General features: G+C 38.8%; 1 protein-coding gene across 1 annotated transcript; it reads left to right on the top strand.

Moving 5' to 3' along the window:
* The first annotated feature begins 1579 nt into the window (after positions 1 to 1579).
* LOC148037265 (putative xyloglucan galactosyltransferase GT13) lies at positions 1580 to 20921 on the top strand. Its single transcript, XM_087677085.1, has 3 exons — positions 1580 to 1696; positions 6160 to 7410; positions 20236 to 20921. The coding sequence occupies exons 1-3, from the start codon at positions 1580 to 1582 to the stop codon at positions 20872 to 20874; spliced, it is 2007 nt and encodes a 668-aa protein (XP_087533211.1). The 3' UTR covers positions 20875 to 20921.
* Positions 20922 to 24166: the final 3245 nt, after the last annotated feature.

Below are 24166 nucleotides of genomic sequence, written 5' to 3'. Positions count from 1 at the left end.
TGAAATCTCAGCTCCAGCCCCCTAAAACAATGTTAAACATGGTAACTAATCCTACGGATATTGGGAGGGTCACAATTTAATTAACTCTATCTAGTGTTGAAAAGTTACTTGACTTATCAGGTCCACCTAACCATAGGCGTTTGATTGTCACGATCGAAGCCTCCAACTTTTCTCAATTAGGTTTGCTTTAGTTTTCTAATTAACAAAGCATAATACCATGCTGTTTGGACATATAAAGAAATAGCTTTCTTTTATTACTCAGTTAAATTGGGTTCGTTAAACTTAATCTTTAGCACATAACAAACAATTTAGAAATCAAATACTTTATTTCATTATAACAAGTAGAACCATCACTCTATAGAGTAATACAAAATCGTATTTCCACAAAAAGACATTGTTCGGCTTAGGATAGGACCTTCCAATCTCATAGGATTGGTATGTATGTGATTACACTTCGTTTGTGGTCAACATGGAATTTACCGGCTCAAAGCCCCTCTAAGCTTCCCTGAGCTTCAGGAGCCGTCCCACATAACAGGGACACTTATCACTTGGCCCTTTGCCATCTCAAGTGCTTGAGTGATAAAAAACTAAAAATATCTATCTCCATTGGGAGCATAGGATCCCCACCTACATGTGAGTTTTTCCACACTACTCAGAGTGTTAGGGAGCATCGGGTTGGGGATCCCAATGTCCCAAACCACCAAAATCCACAACTCGTCTGGTTGTTTTACAAGCACGGAATCATAAGGGTCATAATTCATTATTCACAAATCCAAAAGTAGACATAACCATAAAACATGTTTAACACACTTGTCAATGTATGTGATGCATAGAATCTATCTCTCTCATCAATTCCTATATTCTTTCCTAAAAATCAATTGATAATATTAATATGATTTTGTAAGTTTAAGTACATTCTAACTAATCGTAATCTATGTGATAGACTTATCCTATAGGCTTTTCTAATATTACTAACTTATCTCTCATTTTATCGTAAGATGTAAAAAAACAATAACATAAAATAGAAATATTAGAAATTTGTAGAGTTAATAGCTTAAAAGTAATCATTTTTTAATGTATGAAACCTGAGTATCTCCATTTGTCCATCCATCATGATTATGGGCTATGACCGCAACCTCGATTTGTTGTGGAATAACTGGTCCTTCAAGTTGAATGGATTCAAGGGTAACTTTTGCTTGCACTTCAGCTTCATGTTAAGTTCCCTCAATAGTAGCAACTACTTTCTCGCATTGGGGAGCTATTAGAGCACGACCTCCCTTAGCATCTTGATGTCTCTTGGGAGCTATGGAAGAAGCTTGATGGATTTGAGTAGCGCTTTTGCGTAGGTGTGGAGAGAGAGAGGCTCGACTAATTGTAGCGGAGCTTTGTCACGTCAAGAACAGAGAGACTTGCGCATGGGTTGTTGTTCTGATGTGACACTCTATCCCTATTTGTATAGTAATTAGGGGGGTAAAGAGAGAATGCTTGCTTTTAATGTTTTTAATGACATCATTGATGATATCAAAGAGGGGGCTTCGTTTTTGGAATGTAGCATGGAGATAAAGATATTGCGAGCACCATGCGTCGCATCGTCAAGCAGGCATCACTCCAAGGTGGTGACCAAGGCATATACCTTGGCATCTTGGCCTTGGCATACTTGGCAATGGCTATGAAAGCTTCGTTGGCACCATTGGCTGTGCGTAAGAAGCTCCCACTAGCTTGTAGGAAAAGCTTTCCAAGAGGTCACCCATCTTGATAGTATTGTCACCTAAGTGCACTTAACTACCAAGTGACTATCCACTGGGCTAGTTCTTTTTTTTGTTCTAGACTGTAAACATAGTTTTAATAAGCTTATATTGGGAGGGTTTCCCAAGCGTTGCTTCCATGAGCTAGAATATAATACCTCATCAATTATCTTTATAGTTAGAGCTAGTTTTAAAAATATGCAATCTTTACCATTTTATTTTCAACATAAATTAATTTTTGGAATGTATATGCACATTATTTATTACAATAAACTAAGTAATGGAAACATTATACTCTTCCCTCCTTAGAGAAATCGAGATGTCCTTATCTCGAGAGAAATTGGGGATATTATGTTATAAGGGTTGCATCATCGATCCAAGTGGTATCCTCTTTGGGATAATCCTTCCATTGTACTAGGTATTCTCTTGGGATTTGTGTTGAATGTTGAAATGACTAGATTTTTTGGTTGATTTTTGTTATTTTTGAAGATTGAATGGTTGATTTTTTATGAAATTTGAGTGATGACTAATCATTTTAGAAGTGTTTGAAAGTGTTTTGGATAAGATTGATTATGTTTTGGAAGCTCATGATGATTTTTAGTATAAATATGAGGCTATGTGATATTTTGATAGGTTCTATTGAGGTTTTGATTAGTTTTATTAGCTTCTGGTTTGTTTTGTTTCTCTTCTGTATGAACATGGATTGATGATTGATGAAATTTGAGATCTTTTGAAAGATCATTGAATGGTTTTTGATGTTTTGTAATGATTTTGGTACGAGTTATGTGATTCTGATGCTTTCTGTTGACCTTCTGTGAAACCTTTTGTGTAACCCTTTGTTGAGCTTCCGTCCCTGCTCTAGAGTCTATTCTGTTTTATTCTGTATGCTTCTGTAAGTGTTCTGTGGAATGTATGTGAGACTTTGGAAAAGTTTTCTAGCCTTAGAAAGAGGTGAATGTAAGTCCAAAAGAGCTCGAAGAAGTCAAAGAAGTAGCTGCTAAAGACTTAAGATAAGACTGGAATGAAGTGAGAATGATGAGCTATGAAGAGTCACTGTAGTGACTCTAGTGACCTTTCATATCAAATATACCTTTTAGAAGGGGCATCCACGATCAAAGGAGTATCATGAGTGATTATTGAGTATTTTAGTGAGGAGGTGACGTACTATTGATTGAGAGAGAAAGAGAGAGTTAGAGATAGCAAATTCTATGAAAAACAATGTATCAATCTATGAGAAATTGTGAGAGAACTATGATGATATTAAAGATGAATACAATGTGATATTTTTTCATTCAAAGTGGTGTTTCTCTTATGTTTTTTTTTGTTGGTTTATGAAAAATATAAAGAATATGAAAAACATGATGAGTTTTGTTGAAAATAAAATCGATAATTGTTTCTATGATGCTGCATAAAAATTTATTGCTAGTGGTGTTTTTTTCCTTCTCATGGTTCTCTAAAGAATGAAACAAAAGCTTGTTGATGTTACAAGATAGATTTTCTTGCACAGTAGAAACCTCTTTTTCTTGGTGTCTCTCTTGGGGCTCCATATTTTTGGTGCACAGCCAGGGAACTTGCCATTAACAAGCATTATAAAAGGTTGAAAATGAAAGAATTGGCATTGCCAAGAAGAGAAGAATTCAATTAATGTTTGCAAAGTTCCTTCTTCCACTGAAGAGTTGGAGATTTTTATTACCAAATCAACTTTTCACAAGAAGTTCATTCCATAATGGTGAAAACATATTACCATCATGATGTAGGCTCTATGTGGTGGACTATTTCTTGTTCATGTTGAAGTAGCAACATCTTGGTGGCAAATTGTTTGGAAACAAGCTGAAGAGTAGAAACAGAGAGAATGACCATTTATGGAAGATTTGATATTTATTGAGAAGTTTTCATGCATCATTAAATGGGAGATCGTGAAGAAGCTTCAGGAGTCGTGGTCAATGGAGGTTCACAAAAACAAGAAAGAAAAGAGTTGGAATTTGTTCGTGGATACTCAACAATAGGATACATGGGCGCATGGTGAGCTATCAATCTCCTATTTGTCCAATTAGCAACCTACTGGAAGTTGGTGGATCGAGTGTTCTTCACAACATACACTGTTCAAACCATCAGAAGCTAGTATTATTATGATGATGGCATAACAATGATCCTCAAAAGAATGAGTTTTAATACCTTCAGAACAGAATATCTCCCCCTTTGTAGTGGCATGAAAGTAGAATTCACAGACATTGAAAAGAAGGAAGTAGAAGAGATGTTGGCCAAAGAGTCCCACAGAGATTGAAGACCCCTTTGATTCTATTATGTTGAGTACAAACCAACTGGTTAGACCCAACCTCCTAATGAATGATGCAATCAAGAGGCAAGCACTAGAACAAGTCCAAATGTATGTGAGAAGAGAGAAGGCAAAAATCAAGGCCGAGAATGAGCTTGCAGTAGAAGCCTCCTTTGACATCTTAAAAGCACTCTTTACAGAAGTCCCCATGGCAACTCAAGGTCCCCTTTCTAGTCAGATTCATCCTGGAAATATTGATGACAGGCTAGCAAATGTAGTCCCATTTGCCAAATTTTAAGAGAGAGTAGAATTTGCAACTCAAATTTAATGAGCAATTTTCTCTCAAAATTTTGGATTTTGCTTAAAATACAAATAGACGTGATTGTAGTGATGGTACACTTCTTAGTTTCCATCTTGAACCTAGAGGCTTCCTCTAGCTCATTGACCAATGCATAATTTCTATCTTCCACATGAGACTTACATGTCACCAATGTATGCTCCTACCTTTCAATCATTCCAAGTTTCTAGAAACTTTATTTGACACCTATACTACTTGAGGTAGATCCCCTCTAAAATGAAAGCTTGTGTTGAGTTAAATCATCTCACTCAACCTCAATGCCTCCATGTTGTGTGATGAGGCAAAGGCACAAGCCAAGACATTGCCAACTTTGTTCTTGATGATGGTGTTAGTTTGAAACATATTCTCGCAAAGCTTGTGAGACTCATCACATGGATCCCTCTTAAGGCCAATAATGTGGAAGTCTCTGCGTTTGGTAGGATGTGATGAACCCCATGCACTTATCGACCAATCTTCTAGCTTTGGGTAAGTTTCTAGATGGGCTCGCAAGAAGAAATTTCATCAAGCATAACTCAATAAGGAAAGTTGAATGAAGTCAAATATTATATTCCTCACTCTTGCACTTCAATGAATTTTCCATTTTATGTATGTTACACCTTCAAGGGAGAACTATTTGGAGCCAATTTCTTCATAGGGCTTCTTTTCGTAAGAGAGTTCTTTGCTACCTTCTTCGTCCATGATTGATGGCTTAGGTTGCACACACACACACGCATGCACGCACGCGCATGAATGATAGCCTTATCACTCTAGAGAGAGACGAACTATACAACATGTGTAACGGGAATCTAAAGGATTAGACATGCATATTGAGTACTTGTGCATGTAGACATGGTTTTCAACTTTTCATAACGAATCCCTGCAACAAAACTTTATTCAATATGAAGTGTGCACATTATTATTCATTAAAAGGAACCTACATTTAGTATGTTGCCAATAGTATATACACCATAGCATGAGAACCCCATCATAAAGATGATAGATGCCTTTGGTGTAAGGTCAAGGATTGGTTCTAGGAACTCAATCTCAACACTTTAATGAAAATGGGTAAATTGGAGTAAGGGGAGCATTAGATGAGGAGAGTTTGAAGCTATGTAATGCAACTAGAGTAGTGATTTTCAAGCTCCTTTGGTTTTTTTTTTTTTAATTGTTACCAGGAAAGAGAGTAAACTAGCCCTCGATGCTAAAGTCCTTAAAAGAGCCATTTTTAAATTTAGCCTTCCAACAATTGTGTAAGTGCTAGAAGGGGTTTCGGGCTTTGCCTCTTTGTCTTCCCTTGATGTAAAAGGTATCAATATTTATTCACACATCACATTTACAGACACATGGACAACTGTTTAGTACAGTTTAATGCACACATATATAGGGTCAAGAGAATGAAAATGATGTGACTTAGTGATGTGTCTAATAATGACTAAATTTAAATTATGCTAGCTAGTAACGTGTTTCTCTTTTCTACGCTCTCTGTAATGCACATATTCAAAGGGTAACTTAATGAAATTGATGTCTGCCCAATAATGACTGATTGAAAATGATGCTAATAATTGTGAAGTGCCACCTCGTATACACGTGACCACGCACTTGGACATTAGGCGCAACTTTCAAAAGACACGATTAGCTGAGGCTATTAGGTTGATATACATCGTAAAGTCAAGCAAGCAGGTTTGTGGGTGGGTAGAGCAATTACGGCTTTTGACATTGTTTTGCGATAGAAAAATTGCACAAGTTGCAAGTCAACAACACATGTTCCGCGTCACTAAGACCTTCTAATTGTCAAATAATAGCTACGAAGCTGTACTGTGATCCGCGGCATCCGCCATTTGTTTGCACGTGAATCAGCATCGCAGGTGTTGACCAGTTATGGAGCCGCCGTGCTGCGGCATGCGAAACAGATGACCATCGTGTGTAAAGGCCCAGCTAGATGTGGAAACTGCAGGTTTCTGATGCAGTTCAGCAGCAGTATGGGGAGGGCGGCGTACTCCCCTCGCCTGATCTTGATGGTGTGCCTCTCCCTGTCCTTTACAGCGGTACTGTATTATGCGCCGCAAGGCAGGACAATACTGGCAGGACGAATATGCACCGGAAAGGAGGTAGGTCCGCCTGGAGGTGATCACAACTATTATGTGCCGGGCGACGATAATCAGCATCATTATATGCGTGGCGGCGATAATCAGCAGGGCTCTCTGCCTGGCGATGATGATGATGATGGTGGTGATGATGATGATCAGCAGAAGAAGGGCGCCGAGGGGGTTAAGGATCGACAGCGGCGATGCGAAGGAAGGTGGATATACATGTACGACCTGCCGAGGGAGTTCAACGAAGGGCTGCTGGAGAGGTGCAGGAGGAGGGAGGGAGAGGAGCAGTGCTGGAGGGCTCGCTGCGTGCCGTGCGACAGGGTCGCGGAGAACCACGGGTTGGGCCCGCCGCTGAAGCGGGTAGCGACCAATGGGAGCGGGGCAGGTGGCGGCTCGGGGGTGGTGCTGGTGCCACGCGGCGCATGGTACGAGACGGACCAGTTCGCGGCGGAGGTGATATTCCACGAGAGGATGAAGCGGTACGAATGCCTCACGCGGGACCCTGGGCAGGCAGTGGCCTTCTACGTGCCCTTCTACGCGGCCGTGGACATGGCCTTCACGCTCTTCAACCCGCGGATGCAGCTGCGCGACGAGCTGACGCAGCGCCTGCTGGGCTGGCTCAGCGCGCAGTCCTCGTGGCGACAACGCTCCGCTGCCGCTGACTCAGCCGCACCCCTCTCCCCGGACCCCGCCACGTGGACCACTGAGTCAGCCAGCTCTCCCGCTTCCGCCACGTCAGCCGTTGACCACTTCCTGGTCCTCGGTCGCATCGCCAGTGACTTTCAGCGCGTTCCCCTGGCCGTCGCCTGGGGCACCTCCCTCCTGCGCCAGCCCGAAATCATCCAGCGTGGCGTCTCCGCCCTCTCCATCGAGCGCACCTTCATGGACCGCCGTGACATGGGCCTCCCTTACCCCACTTCCTTCCACCCTTCGTCCTTGGACGACATCCACACTTGGCAGGTAATCTATTCGTAGAAAATCGACAATTTTTAGTGTTTCTAATGAAAACCTTCTCAAGTTTTTTCAATCACCCTAAAATTTCCATTATATATATACATATGTATATACATATATATATACATATATATATATATATATATATATATTCCCATTCAAAGATTTGGAATTAGGTAAATACTATAAATAGCATTGCTAAGTGATGTTTTGACCATTTTTAATGCACTTTTGAAAATTTAAATTTTGTAAAAACCGAATTTCCACTTGAAACTTGTTCCAAATCTTTTACTCTACTATCTCACAAAGTTTGTAAAGTCCCATACAATTTTCGTATCATATGCACGTATTATTTTAATATATAGTAAAAAAGAACCCGAGCCACTAAAGTGGCTTGGAGCTACCTTTGTGGTAAACTACAAGACTAGTGTTAACCATGTGAGGGAGAAGTTAAAATTGTTCTACCCATATAAAGCACTTGATTAATGTGTTCTAATTAACTTCAAGCCTTAGGGACAAAATATTGATCAAGACATATTAGGCACAGCTTAGGATTGATCTATCCGAATGGTACACTACATGGTACTTTTGTGTGGAAAATGATCAGGAGGAATAGACAAAAAGGAGATCCTATCCAATATCTGACCATGTGTTCATCATGAAATGTTGGCATGTGCTAGGAAAAGAAAAGAGAAAGCTCACATGACCATGTACTTGTGAGTAATTTATGATGTGTTAGGAAAAATGAAAAAAACCTTCTATTCAATGCGTAAGCCATGTGGTGGAGGTAATTCAATATAAGATGATTAATATAGTTGTTTTTTAAGTTTCAAAAAGCGAAGTAATGACCCTATCTTCTTATAATTTCTCCCCAAAGACCAAGTAGGAAGGAATTATATAATACATTATCTATGGTTTGACATTGGTACTCTCCAAACCTCAGTTTTTCATTCTAAACCTCCCCAATCTCCTAAAATCTTGCTCCCCATGAAAACTAACTCCCCCCTCCCCCTGCAAAAAACATAAAAGAAAAAGGATGTCCTAATGCTCCTCATTTTTCCACCCCTAAAACTCTAACCCTAAGCATGTGGCATCAATGTCACAAATAGATAAATAACCACGACAACCTTACATCCCATAATGCCTTTCTCCCTCAAAGTACGGTCCTTATTTATGACTTACAAAAACTATGACCTTCTAAAAACAAGCCTACCCCCTCTTCCCAATTGAAGAGAACATCCTATTCCTTCACCTCTCTTAGCTTAGACCTACATTTGCCTTTACAAAACGTGAGGCTACTAACATGCATAAACTAATTTTGCATCCCTCTTGGATGTAGCCCCCTTCTTGGCAATGTTGCCCCCAAAGCCCCCACCTCTCCCCACCCCCTAACTCCCTGCCCCCCAAACAAAAAAGGTAGTTTTCCTATTCTTCCAATGTTGAACCTCTTGCCATTTAGAAGAATGAATCTAAGCTAGCACTTCCCCTCTTTTCCCAACATACCAAACAACCTAATCACCAACATCCTCAACAACTCTACGATTAAGATTAGAAAGGAAAAAAAAGGGAACATTTATGAGCAATTCCAAATTGAAGAGAGACTTATCACCAAATATGCTTGCCACCACAAAAGCCTTGACTCCCCTCACTAGGCTTTTCTTGGATTCACTTTCGAGCCTCTAAGAAGTGCAACATCCCCTTTTGTTATGAGAAATCAAGCCACAATCACATTTTTACTAATCAACCCCAAAATTGTTGGAATTTAGTTGTTTAATTGTGAGATGTAGAAAAAGTGAATCAATATTTTTTTGAACTTTATGTATTTAAGCCAAGGTTAGAATATCTAGTGTAACTTGAGTATAGCAACTAGAAATTTGTTAAATCTTCAAAACTAACATCCCAATTTGTAAAGATAAGGTCAACATATCTAGCATAACTTGAGTATAGCGACTAGAATTTATTAAACCTTTAAAACTTACATTGTATTCCTTGAGAGATTTCTAACAATAATATCATATGCTAGGGTTTCGATGTAAGATTGGTTGGGCTAACCACGTCTCCCAATTTTCCAAGGAGTTAATAAGATGGCACTTCTTAGAGCGCCCAACATTGAGTTAAACAAATCCTAATGCCTATACAAATTCCCTAATGCTCCTGCCCTCACCACCCCTAACACTCTACCCCTAAGCATGTCCCATCCCCCTCATCCAAAAGTTATAAATCCCCCTTCCTCCCTACACCATGGTCCTTGTTTATGACTAAAAATCTCAATTAATATGCCCCCCCTAGAAATGCAACCTTCCACTACTCCAAATGGACATAAGTGTTCCAAAAACATTGACACCCCTCTTTGCCCTTTAGTCATGTACTAGTTAAGTCCCCTTGTTGCTTGCATCAATGAGACCCCAATCCCCTCACCCCATCAAGTCCTAATGCCCCCCCCCCCCCCCCCCCCAAAAGAAAGAAACATGCACACACACAAAGACCTATGACCAGTAGTGCAAGCATTCAACACTTCTATTCTAAGTTGACATAATACCTCAAACCCCCCATCCTCTCTCTCTCTTCCCCCTGGGGCATTATGACCTAGTTTTCTAACACTAGGGGATACAAGAGGATGCTCTTGACACTATTGGGAAAGGATTGCTATTTAATGAATTGGAAGCACATTTTTTTGAAGGGTAGAGAATTTCCTATCACTACACTATCAGAAATGCATTGAACAATTATTCTAGTGTATTGTTATTGTTTGATGGCCTTACTAGTTCTCAGAAAAATATTTTTAATAAATGATTTCTTTAAAGTTTTGTTGTCAAACATGTGACCTTGCTCTAGATATTCCATCTTCAAGTATTGATGCATTGCTTTTAAGAAAGTTCATCATTAGTTAATTTGATATAATGATTGTTTATTTGATTTTTAATGGGCCATACATCTTCCATTTAGGGAATGATGGTCTATGGGTATTCTCTCTCATCGACCTCACTAATAATGGAAGCAATTAGAAATCTCATTCATTGAGCTATCCATTATTGTTTCCATATGGGATTGAGTCAAACTTGATTAAGATGTGAGTGAGGGTTCATCATATGGGAGAGAAACAGAAGAGGTGAGGGAGAGAGTGATGGAAGAGTCTGCAAAGAGATCCATAATCTTCCACACAAAAATCCTAATGTACATTCCTTGATGTCCCCCTAAAAATGTAACATCCTTGGCCAAAATAGTACACCTATCATGCCACCCCAAATACCCTAACCCTCTCCCTATGTGTATGTGTGTGCACGCGCTATCAAAGCGTCTGGGGTCAAAATTCTACTGTGGGGGTAAGAGATAGCAGGGTGAAGGGAGATTCAGGATGGAGAGGAGTAGATAGAAGAGAAGGGGTTGCTCGGGGGGTTCACTATATATATACATGTAGATAGAAGAGACGTGTTTTAAAACCCCTTATTTTGAACTCACGTTATATATACATATATTCACGAGTGACCCCCCCAAGGGGTTGAAAGAAATAGGAGACCTAGAAGAATACTCACAGAGATGAAGCCTACCAATTTATTTCTGCATTATGAGAAGATAAATCTCTTGTAGACAAAAATCTACATATAAAACAATACCTTTCTCTATGCTGCTCAGACTGCCAATCTAATCCTTCTATTGCCTTTGAAAAGGGGGGGGGGGGTAAAATACCAGGACTCCTTCTTCATCTTCCACTTCATAGTGTTGTTCATTGCCTGAAAATAGTGATTGTGTGTCATGTGATTTCGCCAATCTTTCTTTTCACATAAAATTCTCTCAAAATGACTAAAAGCTACCTACTTTCTTTTACATGTCATCCTAATCTAGAAGTTATCTACAATTTTATGGATTTTTATAAGAGATAATATCTAAAATATAAAAAATTAGCTAAACTTATCCAAAAATCTAATATTTTTGAACCATCCACACTACAAACACTAATATTAATGTCTAAAATGGCATTGGCTCTCTAGATCAATAAGAAAGCCGCACTCTAGAGTTTTTTACATCGCGTGTGCATAGCAGCATGTCACCCACCCTCTCCTATTTTGCACATCCTCTAGCATGTGCCAAAGTCTTATGGATTTGTAGCATCAAAAGAAGCATCTTCTGCCATGTCAATATCTTTATTTTCTACCTCTTCTTCTTCCATATTCTCATGTTTATGCTCAGTATCCAACTCCTTCAACTCATATGATGAAAACTCCCTACGTTTAAAGAGCTCGATACATTTTCTAGCCACTAGAATCCTTAGAGTTGTCCCATCCATCTCATTTAATGCATAGGTAGCATTATAAAAAACAAACCTTACCACATGTAGACCAAACCACTGCTTTGCCATCTTTCAACAACTAGCACTATGCTGATTTTCCAAGTTGCTATCATAAACCGACACCCAGTCCCCTTCTTTGTATAGCTCGTGGTCGAAATTTGTGTCACTTGTCAAACCTCTTCTTGTTCTTGATCCTTATAGTCTTAAGCTTTTTTATGGTTGTCTCAAAGTCTTTAGGCCTTCTTTCTAACTGTCTAATGCGTAGGACCAGCAACTCTTCTCTATTCAAACCCTCTTCCCATGGTAGAACACTCCAAGTAGCAATAGTCTCCTCAATAGGCATGATTGGCTAGTGTTGTCCATACATTAATTCAATAGGCATATACCCTGTAACTACACTATGAGTGGTCCTATCAGCCCACAAGGCAAAGAGTAACATCCTTGGCCACTCTTTCATCCTGCTCTTACATGACTTTGCTAATGCCTTAATGATAGGCTAATGACCTATTTCACTTTTGCAATTTGCTTCAGGATTATAGGCTGAAGTTAAAGACATCTTGATACCAAATTGTGAAAAGAATTCATGAGCCTCATCCACATCCAAATCTCCTTATCTGCAACCACTTTACCAACACAACCATACCTACAAAACACTTCTTCCGATAAAAACATGTAAACTGTTGAAGTAGTCTTTGTACTAAGAGCTCAACCTTCCACTTGATCTTTCAAGTATTCTTGTGCAAGCACAAGATATCTCATATTCCATAAACCTATAGGCATGGTAACCAAATCTACTACCCATTTGTAATGCATAGACAATGGATAGGTCAGTTGCAACCCATCTCTATGCTTTACCATGGAATACACCTGACAGACACTGCACGATTCCACATAATGCTCCACATCTTTATACATGTTTTTCCACCAATACTTCTCTTTGATCTTGGAAAATGTTCCCCAAACTCCTCTATGTCCAGCCCATAAGCTTTCATGAAACTCCTACATCACATGTTATTGAGAAGCCCTATCTCCCAATACATGTAATGGAGCTCCTCTTTTTTTCTTTGCATGCTTCCATAAATATCTGTCTTTTAAGAAAAACCCATAAGCTTTTCTTTTAATCCTTTTGAATTCAACTTCAAACCACTCAATCTATTTTGTCATGAGGTTGAGATATTGGCCTATTTTCAACCAATTATCCTCATACAACTCTTTCAAAAATTGTGTTTCCACTCTTATTATTGAAATCCATGTTATAATAGTTGTACTTGTAGTAACATCATTTGTATACTCATTCCTTATTGTCATAAAGTCATTTTCAACACCTATCATATCATCCTCTTCATGTTCCATCATCTCCTCTTCATCTTCAAACCTTACTCATGAAAGCATGTTAGCCATGAAGTTTTCTCTACCTACAATACGATGAAAATCAAGGTTAAGTGACTTTATATATGCAATCCATCGTAACATGGCAATATTAGGAGTTGAGCAATTCACTATCATGCCCAATAGAGGTAGACAATCAGTCTCTACCACTACATGAGCTCCCATAAAATACGCCCTATCACACTTAAGGGCTGTCACTACACCCTAAAGCTCTCTTTTAACTTGAGAATACCGTTGCTGCCATTCATTGAGGACCTTTGCTCCAAACCAAATGGCATACCTATTTCCATCAGCATCATCCTGACCCACTACCCAACCAATGCTAATTGGGCTTGTATCACGGTGAGAATAATAGGTTTCCCATTCTTATAATTTGCTCTCTTTAGTGTTGGGCTTGAAATCAATAAGCTCCTTAACCTCTGAACTGCCTTCGTATGTTGTTTTTCCCACCACCATTTTTGCCCATTTCTCAAGAGCTGATATAAACTTTTAGCCACATGAGCAAAATGTGGAATCCATATCAAGTAAAAGACACATGCACCCAAAAATCTTCTCACCTCGATACATTCGAACACATCTTTCGCATCCTGCTTATGGCATCAATCTTTACTGGTGAGGAATTTCTCCCATATGGTCCACACATGTGCCCAACAACTAATACTTCCTCCACTCCAAAAACTAACTTTTCTCATGACAGAATCAAATGCACTTCTTCAAGACTACTCAAAATCTTATCACAATCAGCAATATAATCAGCCACAAATCTTCTACATCCATGCTCATTCAACTCTTCATTCTTCTCATAGGTATCACTTTCTTTGATCGGCACATCATCAAGAAAGAGTAAGGCCAACTGAGAAATCTACTTACTCAAAACTTTATGCATATCATTCACCATATGCACCATTGAATTGCTTGGCATACACATCCTAACCAATCCAAGTTTTGTCTTCATGGTAGTGATATCTCCGCTTTCTAATGCAAGCTGGAACTGATCATATCCTGAATATGAATCATCCATAGAGTAAATTGACTTGCATGCAAATGCTTTTGCAAATTCATCCACTATCAGGCATGATCTAACATTCCTTATGGTGACTTTATTAACTGGTTGCAAATCCTTTATAAACCTTAAAGAACCATTCTTATTTGGAACAATGAACCATTGATTCGAATATGGAGCTGAAGAGGGCTCCAAAATCCACATCCTGATCTTCTTGTTCAAAAGCTCCAGTAGCTTAGGCAAATATGCTTGAGGTATTGGAATAGGCTTTAAATTCCATGGCACATGAGGTATTGTAAAGATCATCATAGGTGCAACTATGGTCGGATCAACACATCCAATTTCATTTGGCTGAAACACAAAGGCTTTCCCATGCCTTGCCAACATCTGCAAGAAACAAGCTCTTTCTACAGGCAAAAGAAAGCTTGTATTACCAATTTTTAGCTTTTGCAAAGTTTCAGCTGTAAATTTATGTCCTACTCCATGTGGATCCCGCAAACTAGGCTGTTGAGACACTTTTTCAGCCAACCCATCACTTTCACATGGTAAAGGCAAAGCCACAAGCTTAACCTTTTTTGCAACTATTTTCTACTTTGAATCCACCCTTGCTTCAGCCTTGTTTTGCAAACCATATTGTAGCCCATAACATTCATGCTTAGCAAAATTTTGAATGACTTCACACATTTCTAAAGTGTCAACATAAATAACCTCTTTTTCTTCCCTATTTTTAGCATTCATTGCCAGAGAAATTTAAAACATTGTATCAACACTAACCAATTCTAAAAAATAGCCGTGAAATACCTTCATTTGTAGCCATCAAACCATATGTCTTCAGCTCTTTTTCAGCCCATCCTACATATTTCTTTTCACATGGCTCAAATATTCTTAAAACTGCCAAGACTACATGCTGTCCATTCTTACAATCTAGACACAAATATAGTTTTCCCTTTTCTTGGAGGCATAATTATTTTCCTAGAGGCACTACCATAGTCTCCACTTATTGCAGTGTTGTCTAAAAACCCTTAAACTCTCGTGCAGTAGGTGGAATAGGATTATCCTGTAGCATATTGTGATTATGGGGATGATTCACACAAATAATGAGAAACTGTACCGCCTTTGTATTGTCTTTACTTCAAACCTGTGCATATGAAGAACCATCATCTAAGGCTTTTGTTTCGAGTCTTGATTCCAAGATATAGGGCTGCCCCAAAATCATCGAATAACTACATGAATCCTACACAGAAAAATGATATTCATCCCTCACATCTCCAATAGTCACAGATACATTTGAACAAGCCACATAAAGATCCCCTCATGAATTGTTTGCTACTTGCATGTGACATCCCGGATCTACATCAATTGCCCAACCTCCATTCTCATACAAGCTGTGTGCCATACCATTGATTTTAGAACCATGATCCAAGAGAGCTATGCAAGGCATCTCTCTTTCTTCCACTTTAACAATTTTCTCTGTTGTAGCACGAGCCGAATGTGTTCGTGAATAATGACTGCTTGGAATAAAATGAGCATCTTATTCTTCATGTGCTTGTTGATGGACATCCCCATTATACATAGCCTTCTCTCTATGCTTACTGCTGCCCCCAGAAGACCAACTTTAGCCACAAGCTTGTTGTCTACACTCCCATTTAACTCATTTTCAATATCAACCTACTCCAAATCAGCATTACATGCACCATCATATTCCCTCCAAAGTTGTTTCTCTATGTCTTTGTCAACCTGCATCAATGCTTGAAAAACTTCACCATCAAATTGTCTTTTTCGTTTTAACATTTCAATGATTGCATTATGAAATTCATGCTTTGAGATTCAAAGAACTTTGCCAAGTGTGAATTCCACTCTACTGCCAAGTATGCAATCTTCCAAGATATTTGTTAGGTTTGTGGCAGTCTCAAGATTCGATTATAACCTGTAATCGAGTTGCTTGCCCCTTTTCTTCCTTTCTTGTTTCTTCTCTTGAGATGCATCCTCCATAACATGCTCAGGTATGGCTTTTTCAGCCTCTTTCTGCTACTCCATTTTACTTCGTGTTATGCGTTTAGATGGGCCTGAAGAGGAAGGACAAGTAGTGTCCTTATCTCTTCTTCTCTTTTCTTCCACAAGATCATCTTGATTGTGAGCCTCAATCAAATAAGAATAGACTGAAAATGAATCCACTGGTGCAATCCATCCTGTTCTCCCTGGTATACTCTAATTTGCATAAGACAATTCAGGCTTTGCTGTTTTTCCCTTTTCCATGCAATCTAATGCTTACATTCAAACACGAGATTTTGCTTCAGCTATGCCTCCTTTACGAGCTTCGTTAATCCTTTCAATTCTCAACCCATATGTGGTTGTATCTATGGCAACAAATGTTCTCCTTGCATCCATATCTTCCAACCTCTTCTACATGCCACTATTTGCAAAATTTGGCTCTATTGGAAGACTAGTTTCTGTTGCATGTATTTTTCCATCTTTCTAAAAGACTAACCTTTTTGCTTCTACTTCATGATAGGCTGTACAATCTCACTTTTCATGTTGTAAACTATCACACCAAATGCATCTCCTCTTGTAACCTTCTATATATGGCCTTTGGAATAATGCCCGACCCTTCTCTTCTACCTTGACATCCAAATTTTTGACCTTTGCATAGATTTCTGTTATATTCAGCCTCAAATCACACATGCCTTTGATTAATTTATCCACAACATCACCTTTAAGAGCTAGACCAATAGGTATAGCCAGTTGTTCCGCGATAGCTATAGGCACCTTGGCTGCAATTTCAACCCCCTTCTAACCACTGGTAGGTGTGGTGCTTGTACCCCATCTTCATTTCATCTACTCTCTCTTCACCAACATATGCACTACCTCAGTTATATTAGCCAAATTTGACTTTATTCCTGTTTCATAAGAGGCATCTTCTAAACGATTAGTCAACTTTTCTTATAAGATAGGATCTGCAATCTTTAGAAACATGGGCTTTTCAATCCAATATATAAATAAATTTATAGTTACCAATCCTACAACTTCCAAGAAAAACTCTTCTCTCAAAGCTTTCTTAAAAATTGCCCAATCAACATCTCTTCTATGTAACTCATCAATCCAATCATGTAAAGCATGCATGGCCAAATGGAAGAAATACCGACTCCATGTATACTATGGTACCCCATGAAACAACATATTTTCTTCATACAACCAAATGAAGGCCGAAACATTTTGACCTTTAAACTACTTCAATTCTTGTCCCATTGCGTGCAATGCATTCACAGCTAAGAAATCAATTGTTTTTGCTTCTTGCCGAGTTTGCATATGGTGCGCAGATCGGACGCAGGTAGCTCACGTAGTGAATTCCCAAAGGTCCCCAAGAACAAAAGTACTCTACTTTTTAGCACAAAGACCAATGTAAAAACAAGCACGACATGAGACAAGAGACAAATTGGGTTCAATCTCCCCCATGCCTTGTGTGAGCGCTTCACAAAGCATGTATTTAATGTATATTTCCAATCTTTTTGCTCAAAAATAGCCCAATTACAAAAATATGACAAGCTTTTAGCTTTTGAGTTTGCTTTCTACCAAAAATAAGAAAATAAAGCTAATGGACGGTGCCCATAGTGTCTGGCACGCCCAATCTCAATGTCCAAATAAAAATAACATATCCAGGCGCATAAGCGCATACAAAATAATAATAAATAATCGATGTCTCTATAGACATAATCAAAATATAGGCGTGGCGCCTATCAAAATATAGTCCAAAGATCGAAAACCCGCTAGACTCCAATGCTTTCCTCCGCCACTGCTGCTATCTCTACACATCAATTGAAGCATTCACAATCGTTAGTAAAATAACACAATTAAACCGACAAAAGTGAATACCTAGCAGTCTTCAACTACATAAATAAATCAACTAGTTAGAAATAAATCCTAACCTTAATTTATTACGAGTGCGCACTCTAAACTCATAAACGTTTATTAATTTAATATGCATTTTGCGGAATCACCCGCTATGGAATCACCCATGTACACACTAAATTAATGAAACGCCCGAAAAGGACAGGCGTCCCCATCAACTTCTCGCACAAAGAATCCTCTTTGCGTATGAGCCCCGGTCATCTAAGTTTACGGAATCCACCGTAAAACCTCACGGAATCCACCGTGGAATATGCCTCCTGGCATCAGCATATGCTGTTGTTATTACTGCAACAAAGCAATCATTTGTTATAAAGCATCACCACCACTTGATCCAGCAGAATTTTCCATCTTTACACACCTCTGCTGCCAACTTTCATGTTGGGTTCACCACTGTAGGAGCGTTTGGGGTTGAAAGTCTACCATGGGGGAAAGAGACAACAGGGTGAAGGGAGATTCAAGGAAGAGAGGAGTAGATAAAAGAGAAGGGGTTGAAAGATTTAGGAGATGTAGAACAATACTCATAGAGATGAAGCTTGTTAATTTATTTCTGCATTATGAGAAGATAAATCTTTTGTAGACAAAAACATACATAAAACAATACCTTTCTCTATTCTACTCAGACTGCCAATTTGAAACTTCCATTGGCTCTGAAAGGGGGGGTAAAATACCAAGACACTTGGCCAGAATTCTGCCATATGACTTCTTCTTCATCTCCCACTTGGAGTGTTGTTCACTGCCTAAAAACAGTGATCACGCATTGCACGATTTTGCCAATATTTCTTTTTACATAAAATTCTCTCAAAATGGCTGAAAGTTGTCTACTTTCTTTTACATGTTATCCTAATCTAGAAGTTGTCTACAATTTTATGGATTTTTACAAGAGATAATATCTAAAATATCAAAAATTGGCTAAACTTGTCCAAAAATATAATATTTTTGAACCATCCATACTACAGATACTGACACTAATGTCTAAAATGGCATTGGCTCTCTAGATCGATAAGAAAGCCACACTCTAGAGTTTTTCACACAGTGTGTGCATAGTGGCACAAGAGTGTGCATATGTGTGTACGGACACATGCACACAAACACAGAATGTTTATGTGTGTATGTTTGCATCTATGTCTAAGTGTGTGAGTGAGCATGTCTGCATATGTTTGTGTGTGCACATGCGTGCATTTGTGTGTGTGTGTACCCATCACCACACCAAGAAAATTTTCCCCTCAAGTAAGACCACACCTAGAAAACCCTTCTCATAATCCCCAACATGTTTAGCTCCAAAACATTATATGTGTGCCTCCTTCAAAATGCAAAATCCCAATAGACCTCACCAAAATCATAATGCACCTTCCCTCCCCTTCCCCTCTCCCCCAATAATTAGACATCTTTGGCCTTCGTGAACACTCTAATCTTGAACCTCCTCCATCCAACCTAACACCCCCTCTTAGAAGCATCAAGTCATAACTAGCATACCATCCCAAAAGCCCCTACTCTTATGCCCCTCCATCCAACCTCACACCCTTACCTAAAAAAATTTAAACCACCTTTCCTCTAGTTGTAATCGATCATTTTCCTTATTGAGAAGGGGGGATAGATCGAGATATGTAGATATATAGATAGATAGATACATAGATAGGTAGGTAGGTAGACTAACAAACAAACAAAAAATAGAGAAGTATACATATACATAAATAGAATCTAACACATAGATAGTACATACACACATGCACATGCATGTGCACACACTCATATACACACACACATAGAGAGAGAGAGAGAGAGAGAGAGAGAGAGAGAGAGAGAGAGAGAGAGGCGCACACACAAATGCACATAGCCTATTCTTGTTAACCTATAATATAAAGTAACATAGTTACATACACAAAGGAGATCCTCCCTCCAAAAACCCTTACACCCCCCTAAGTCTCGCCTCCCCTGCCCCCTCCAATATAAACTAACATAGTTACACACACACAGCAATTCCTCCCTCCCAAAAACCCTTACAACCCCCTAAGTGCCCCCCCACACACACACACAAAATGTGAAGTGGGAATATCACCGTTGACATTGTATATTAAACGAAATGTGCCCAAGTATGTAAGCCTTACCTTAACGATATTACCCTAACCTTCAGCAGCTTGACCATCTCTAGAGACATTACGCATTCAAAGAGCATACATTTTTCACCAATTTATATTTAATCAACTGAGCAAAGCGGTTCTAACAAATTCATGGCTTTCGTTAATAGGAGGCAATTAAGGTGGTGAACAGGCCTTGGCTAGTCACCTTTCTAGGGGCATCATCGAGGAAGTTCTCAGACAGAATCATGAAGCGGTTGAGGATGGAGCTGATGCATCAATGCTCTACAAATAGAACGGAATGCAGGGCGATACAGTGCGATGACTCTGCATCAATATCCAACACAAGCATGGATGTGATCAACTGCTCTTCCGAGCACGACAAGGTGATAAACGCCTTGGCCACATCAGTTTTCTGCTTACAGCCAGGCGGCGACAGCCCTACGAGGAGAGGATTCTTCGACAGTGTGGTGGCCGGCTGTATACCAGTCGTGTTTGCCAACAATACGGCCTATGAGCAATACGTATGGCACTTGCCATCCTCTCCCTCTAACTACTCCGTCTTCATCAGCGAAGATGATGTGGTCTCTGGACGAGTAAATGTATTGAAAACGCTATCCGATATCCCGAGCGAGAAACTTATGGCAATGCAGCAGGCTGTGAGAGACCTCATCCCAAGAATTGTATATTCATCTGTCCCGTATTCTACCTCCAATTTGAGCTCACGCTCACGTAACCGTTTTGACGATGCCTTCGATATAGCCATTCATTCCTATTTGGAACAACTCTCGGCCAGTTCTGACATGTAATGATACATTCGTGTAATTATAAATTCAATAACAAAAGTTAGGATAGCATGGCACTTTTAAGAGAATGTTAATTCAAGAGAACATCATCACACCAAAATTCATATGGCGCGCTTGCGACTTTGTTAGCTGGAAGCCACAGAGGCATCGCACAAGAGACTCTAAACCACTTACTCCATAGAAAGTTCACATTATAACTAGGAAGATTACTAACAGAACTAGGAAGAATGTAGATTTTTCTAGTTATAACTGGATAATTTTGCCATCACCAATCTCTTCTAACTAGTAACAATATCCTTTTCCTAGAAAGTATCTAGAAAATTGAAGCCCTATCTAGCAACATTATCTAGGAAGTTATTGTATAACTAGTAATAATATCAACCTAACTAGAAAATTTTAGTTTTTACTAGTCATAACTAGCAAGTACTATCCTCTAACTAGGGAATTATAGATATTCTATCAAGTTAACTTGGAACTCATGATTTTCTAGGTATAACTAGTAAATAAATATTCATTGATTAGAAATTTACATTTGTATAATACTTACTCGCAGCTAAGCTTTTCACACTTGTTTGACACAAAAGCAAGACCACAGTTGTTGAAAGGTAATCACAATAACAAAAAAGAAAATTAAAAGAAATATGTTTAGTACACATGAATAACACAAACTGTGTGGCCCCAACAACAGAGTCATTGCATTCAACAACAATAACACTTACAATGTTGACCAAAGTACATGGCCACATTGGCCAAGCATATATCATGGCAATGACATCCATCTTATTGCAAAGCTCATGATTATATTAGTGAAAAAAAAGCATATTGCACCAATGGATTAAATAGAAACTCCACACACTAACATCATATTTTTCCCTACTATCCAAATGAGCAACAAGAGCAAACATTCAAAGTGCATGGCAAGCAAACCACCCAGTCATGTATACCCCATCATGAAAATTAGATAGACATATTAAAAAGGAAAGCACATTACCAAGTGCATGACCATATTGGTCATGGAAGTGCACATGGACAAAAAGAACCACCAAGGCAAAGCGCATAGCCATATTGAGAAAATGCTAAATTGCATTGCCCAAAACATGTGGCTATAGAAAATAAAGCAAACTACATTGCTAGTTGTATGATGAAATAATATCACCTTTCAAACTAGCACTAAACTTATAAACTTCATGTCTTAACTCAAAAATATAAGTACCAAGGATTCTAGTGATTGCCAACTATTGTAGCTAGCTCTATGTGGAAGCTTGCAATATGATAGATGGGAAGCTACTTCAAGGTTCACTATGAGGTGACTTGAATAACAAGAAGGCGACACCTAAAATAGCCTTACAAGGGTGGAAGTATATTCCCTTTACCAAGAACTAGTGCTCCAAAACGAAGAAATCCTCATTGGATATTCTCATTTTATTAGGGTTTGAAGTTGAGCAGTTCCATAGAAAAGTATCAATGGGAGCATATCAAATTCTCACCAATCTCAAAGGTAGGTGAAATAATTCAAACAATGTAGAAACTCTTGCAAATTCTCAATGGAACGTTGAAAGTGCATCATAATAAAAGGAAAGAGGAAAAGAAGAAAAAATTAATATTGGAAAATTTTTGAATTTATCTTTTGAGAAAAAATAAGAGAGCTAAAAGAAAGGCATGCTTTTTGGGCTAAGAACATGCTCAACAAGGCCAATATTAAAATAGAGTACTGTAAAAAGCAAGGAGGGCAGGAAAGCATGTTGGACTATTCTCTCTTGGACATCTTAAACCTTCCATGTTGGGTAAAAAACCATAGTTTTGAATCTCTACAAGAGAGGTTGAACCCCTAGAGGATCTTAATGTACTCTCCGTGAGGATTTCAATCATGCTGTGCATTTGACAATTCAAAAATTATGATGTGTGCAATCTTGTGTAGCAACTTCTCCTATAGGCACCTATTTGGCTAGTATCATCTCATGGTCATAACAAACATCAAGTGTAACATCCATGACAAGTCTATTTATGCTACCCTCTAATCCCTCCTAACTTGTTCTAGCCCTTATTCCTATAAGTCAAGCCTTAGAGGTAATTCAAAGCTCCCAAAAATCTTGGAACAACTCAAGAAAATTCATGAGCACTATCATATCCCTGCTCTACCCTTAGAAATAATAGACACATGAATTTTTAGCAAGACCATTCATATATACTTGTGAAGATCATATCCCAAAGACTATATTTATGGCCCCAAAAAACATTATTACGAATATTTTAAAATTACTCTATGACATTATCATTTTTTCTAATTATAAAAAATATTTTAAAATTATTCTCGAAAATTATTGTTTTCTCTAGTCTCACCTATGATTGATTACAAAGTAATATTTCTTAGGCAAGCATTATGTTGCTATTAGGGATGACTTGCCTATGAAGAAGAATCAAGATTCTCATGCTCAACTAAGTTTGAGGTTTCTTCAAGGAAAATTGGGCAGTGATGTGCATGGACATAAATTTTTGTTGAATACTAGAGGACTTCTCTAGGTTTATTACATGAGACAACTCACAAGAATCCACAAATTGATTGTGATTTCTATCCTCTAGGTAGGCAAGTCCTAAGACTTCTCAGGTGAAATAAGAGCTTGTCTCAATCCCACATGGGACTTAAAGAAAATGTCCTTGGGATGTAGAACTTATGAGAATGTGGATCTATTGTGCTACACCTAGTTCCTTAATAAGGGGCAAAATGTCTCAATATGGGACTTTCATGTTCAATGGTGTTACGATGATGTCCAAGGCTTCTTTACTTTCTAAAGGATAGTGATTATAGCTATAAAGTGTTCTTGGTGAGGGGTGTGTGTGTGTGTGTGCACTACTTACTTGGTGTAATCTATACCTAATTCATGTGTACTTAATACTTTTGGTGACCTAGCCTTGAGTTGAAATGACACACAACGTTTTTAAGGCTGCAAGTGCAACTAGAGACCCTTCAAGGTCTCGAGTTGACCAACCTTAATATGAGTCCATTAGTGTATGTCCTTGTATTTTTATTGTAACTCCTTTTTGTCCTATGGTGCTTGCCTCAATTTCAAAGTTGGCAAAGAGTCACCTCTTTCCCACTCTAGTAGTCTTGATACTCAGTTTGAGTCTAGGGTTCTTTGGGCACTTGTTTCCTTGTGCGGCAATGCTTGGTAGCCAATAGTGGAAACCCTAATTTCTATGGTCTCAATGCACCAATGGGCTGACCTAGGTGTGGTGAACCCATTGTCAATTATCACTCTCTTTTTTTACTTGCAAGGTTAACTCCTAGTGGTGACAA

This window comes from Lygodium microphyllum, chromosome 4, assembly GCF_053477565.2.
Source record: "Lygodium microphyllum isolate KBCC chromosome 4, Lygodium_microphyllum_v1.1.10, whole genome shotgun sequence".
Classification (NCBI taxonomy): Eukaryota; Viridiplantae; Streptophyta; class Polypodiopsida; order Schizaeales; family Lygodiaceae; genus Lygodium; species Lygodium microphyllum.
This window is presented reverse-complemented; position numbering and strand designations above follow the sequence as displayed.